This window comes from Penaeus vannamei, chromosome 18, assembly GCF_042767895.1.
Source record: "Penaeus vannamei isolate JL-2024 chromosome 18, ASM4276789v1, whole genome shotgun sequence".
Classification (NCBI taxonomy): domain Eukaryota; kingdom Metazoa; phylum Arthropoda; class Malacostraca; order Decapoda; family Penaeidae; genus Penaeus; species Penaeus vannamei.
The window spans coordinates 9,527,420-9,529,919 of record NC_091566.1 but is presented as its reverse complement, the minus strand read 5'-3'; the positions used below and the strand labels follow the sequence as shown (position 1 = coordinate 9,529,919).

Genomic DNA, 2,500 nt, shown 5'->3' with positions numbered 1-2,500 from the left:
ATTGTTTTTTTTTTTGGTATATTGTGTTTTTTATTTTTATCATATTTCTTTTATTACTATTATTGTTTTTTTTTTTTCATAGGTTTTGGTTGGGCAGAAGAACCCCGTGATCGTGCTGGTCACAGACGGGGCGGAGAACAAGAAGCCTTACATATCCGACGTGAGAGACAGGGTGATCAGCTCGGGTGCGAGAGTCGTGACTATTGCCTTCGGGTAAGACTTCGCTCAATTGAATGTTGTCTCCGCTGTGCATTTTATATTGACGCGTAATTGCTTACTTGAGCAATATGTTATGACATTCTTAACAACTATAAATTTATGTTTTATATAGAAAATCTGAATGCGAGATGTGAAATTACAAAAGAAAGAAAAAAAAAACATAAGTAGGAACAAAATTTATTACTGTAAATCATAAAACTGACATCTAAATTATAAGATTCATTCTCTTCTTGACTTGATGATCCCCGGGAGGAGATTGTTTCTTGAATATAATTGTTTAACTATATAACAACTGGTTATAACTCATTAATTATTTGTTTCGCGCGGGTGACACGAAACGGGGAAGGCTAGATCAGTCGCAACTCAAGGAGGTGTCACGGCGTCTGTTTTGATGATTGTTCGGTGAAAATATAACCATTAAAATCATTATTTCCATCCTTTTTGAAAATAGAAGACCAAAATGACCGACCATATTCACAAAGCATCCGTAACTTTTGTGACGTCATCAAAATAAACCCCATGTGTTTTTTTTTTCCAAGAATAGAATCAGACGCCATGACACCTCCCCGAGTTGCTTCTGATCTAGCCTTCCCCGACACGAAACGGCCGAATCATGGCGATGTAAATTGCAAAGAAAATTGAAACAATATTAATTACACTCCTTCGTTTGTATTAATTACATGTGTGCGTTTACACTAATTATATTCAGACTAATTATGGGCTTATTTGCATTATTTACAGTACGCTAATTTGCATCAAGCACACTTTTCATCTATACCATTCATATTCTTACGCAGTTATCTACAAATAATTCCGACGTTATACAATTATATATACTAATTGCAATGCTACAACACTTATCTGCAGTACAAAAAGAACAATATTACCTCCTTATCTGCAACATTGCACTCATTTCTTTACATTAATTGCAAGGTTAAACACGCACTAATTACAACTTTTGCAAATTGAGTATACTAATCAAAACCTAAGCATCCTTTCACTCATTTATTTGCTAACAACAGTACATCTTTATAAACATTAATCATAACACCTACATAACATCTACACTGATCCCAATAATACATACTAACTCATTTACACCAATCACACCATTACACATTAATTCATACTATTTTCAACACTGCACACATTCATTTATACTAATCAGGAAATTGCACAATTACACTATTACATTCACACTAATTCCAGTACTGCACACTCTCTCATATTGATAACAAAACTGCACTTACATACACATTCTCATCTACGTCAAACTACACACTCTTATTTACATTAATTACACAAATCACTCACATTCACTCACACTAATAACATTACACATTTGCTTGTTCACACGAGTCAAACGTTTACAATCTTATACACCGATCTCAACACTACACATTCACTCTTATACTCATTCGCACAAACTTCACTTTTTCCTCACACCCATTTTTACCAATTTCACTAACTTCCTGATACTCATGCACACTAACTTCACTTCTTCCTAACACGCATCCACACTAACTTCGCTTCTTCCTAACACGTATCCACACTAACTTCGCTTCTTCCTCACAAGCATCCACACTAACTTCACTTCTCCCTCACACTTATTCGCACTAACTTCACCCGTCCTTCTTTCAGAGAGGCAGCGGACCCCAACCTCGAGAGCTTGGCTGAGGCGACGGGAGGGAAGAGCTTTACCGTGGTGGATGCCGACGACGGAGGGATGTTGGACGACGCTTTCCTGGGTTCTCTCACGTACCAGCCGGGAGAGAAGCTTACCGACACGAAAGTCCAGGTGAGTTGGGCTTTTTCCGCCCTGGCTCTTTCTCTTGTCTTTTTTTTCACACCCGTTGGGTTGTTTTCGTTGGCTGTTTGTTGGTTTTGTTTTAGGGTGAAGGAGGGGTCGATTTTGGCTTTTTTTTAGCTTTTTATTTATCTGTTCGCTCTTTATCGGTCTGTCTTCTCACACTTTTTCATTTAGTGTGAAGGAGGAGTCGACGTTGTGTGAGTGAGTTAGTGAGTTTGAATGAGTGTGTAAGGGGTGGGATTAGCATGAGCATGCCATACTGCGATTGGAATATATTTTTAATTTTTTCGTTTTTTTTATTCTCTTTTTAGGTGGTTCTCGTCTTGTTTAGGGGTCGTAATAGGGGAGGATAATTCTAGGGGGTTACTTTTACGGAAATTCGTTTCGGGTGGTCGTCTAGGGTAATTTAGGCCTAGGGGTTTGTTAAGGCCGTGTCACACTAGCACTTTTTCCGCAATACTTTTCCGCTGG

The 2,500-nt window shown here is 38.0% G+C and overlaps 1 protein-coding gene across 1 annotated transcript in view; it reads left to right on the top strand.

Annotated features, from left to right (window-relative positions):
* The window catches only part of LOC113813637 (calcium-activated chloride channel regulator 4A), a 20,719-nt gene that overhangs the window by 11,333 nt on the left and 6,886 nt on the right, over positions 1-2,500 (top strand). The window contains exons 10-11 of the mRNA XM_070132856.1: positions 83-213; positions 1,861-2,017. Coding sequence (XP_069988957.1) covers positions 83-213; positions 1,861-2,017 — 288 coding nt within the window. The remainder of the gene's footprint in view (positions 1-82; positions 214-1,860; positions 2,018-2,500) is intronic.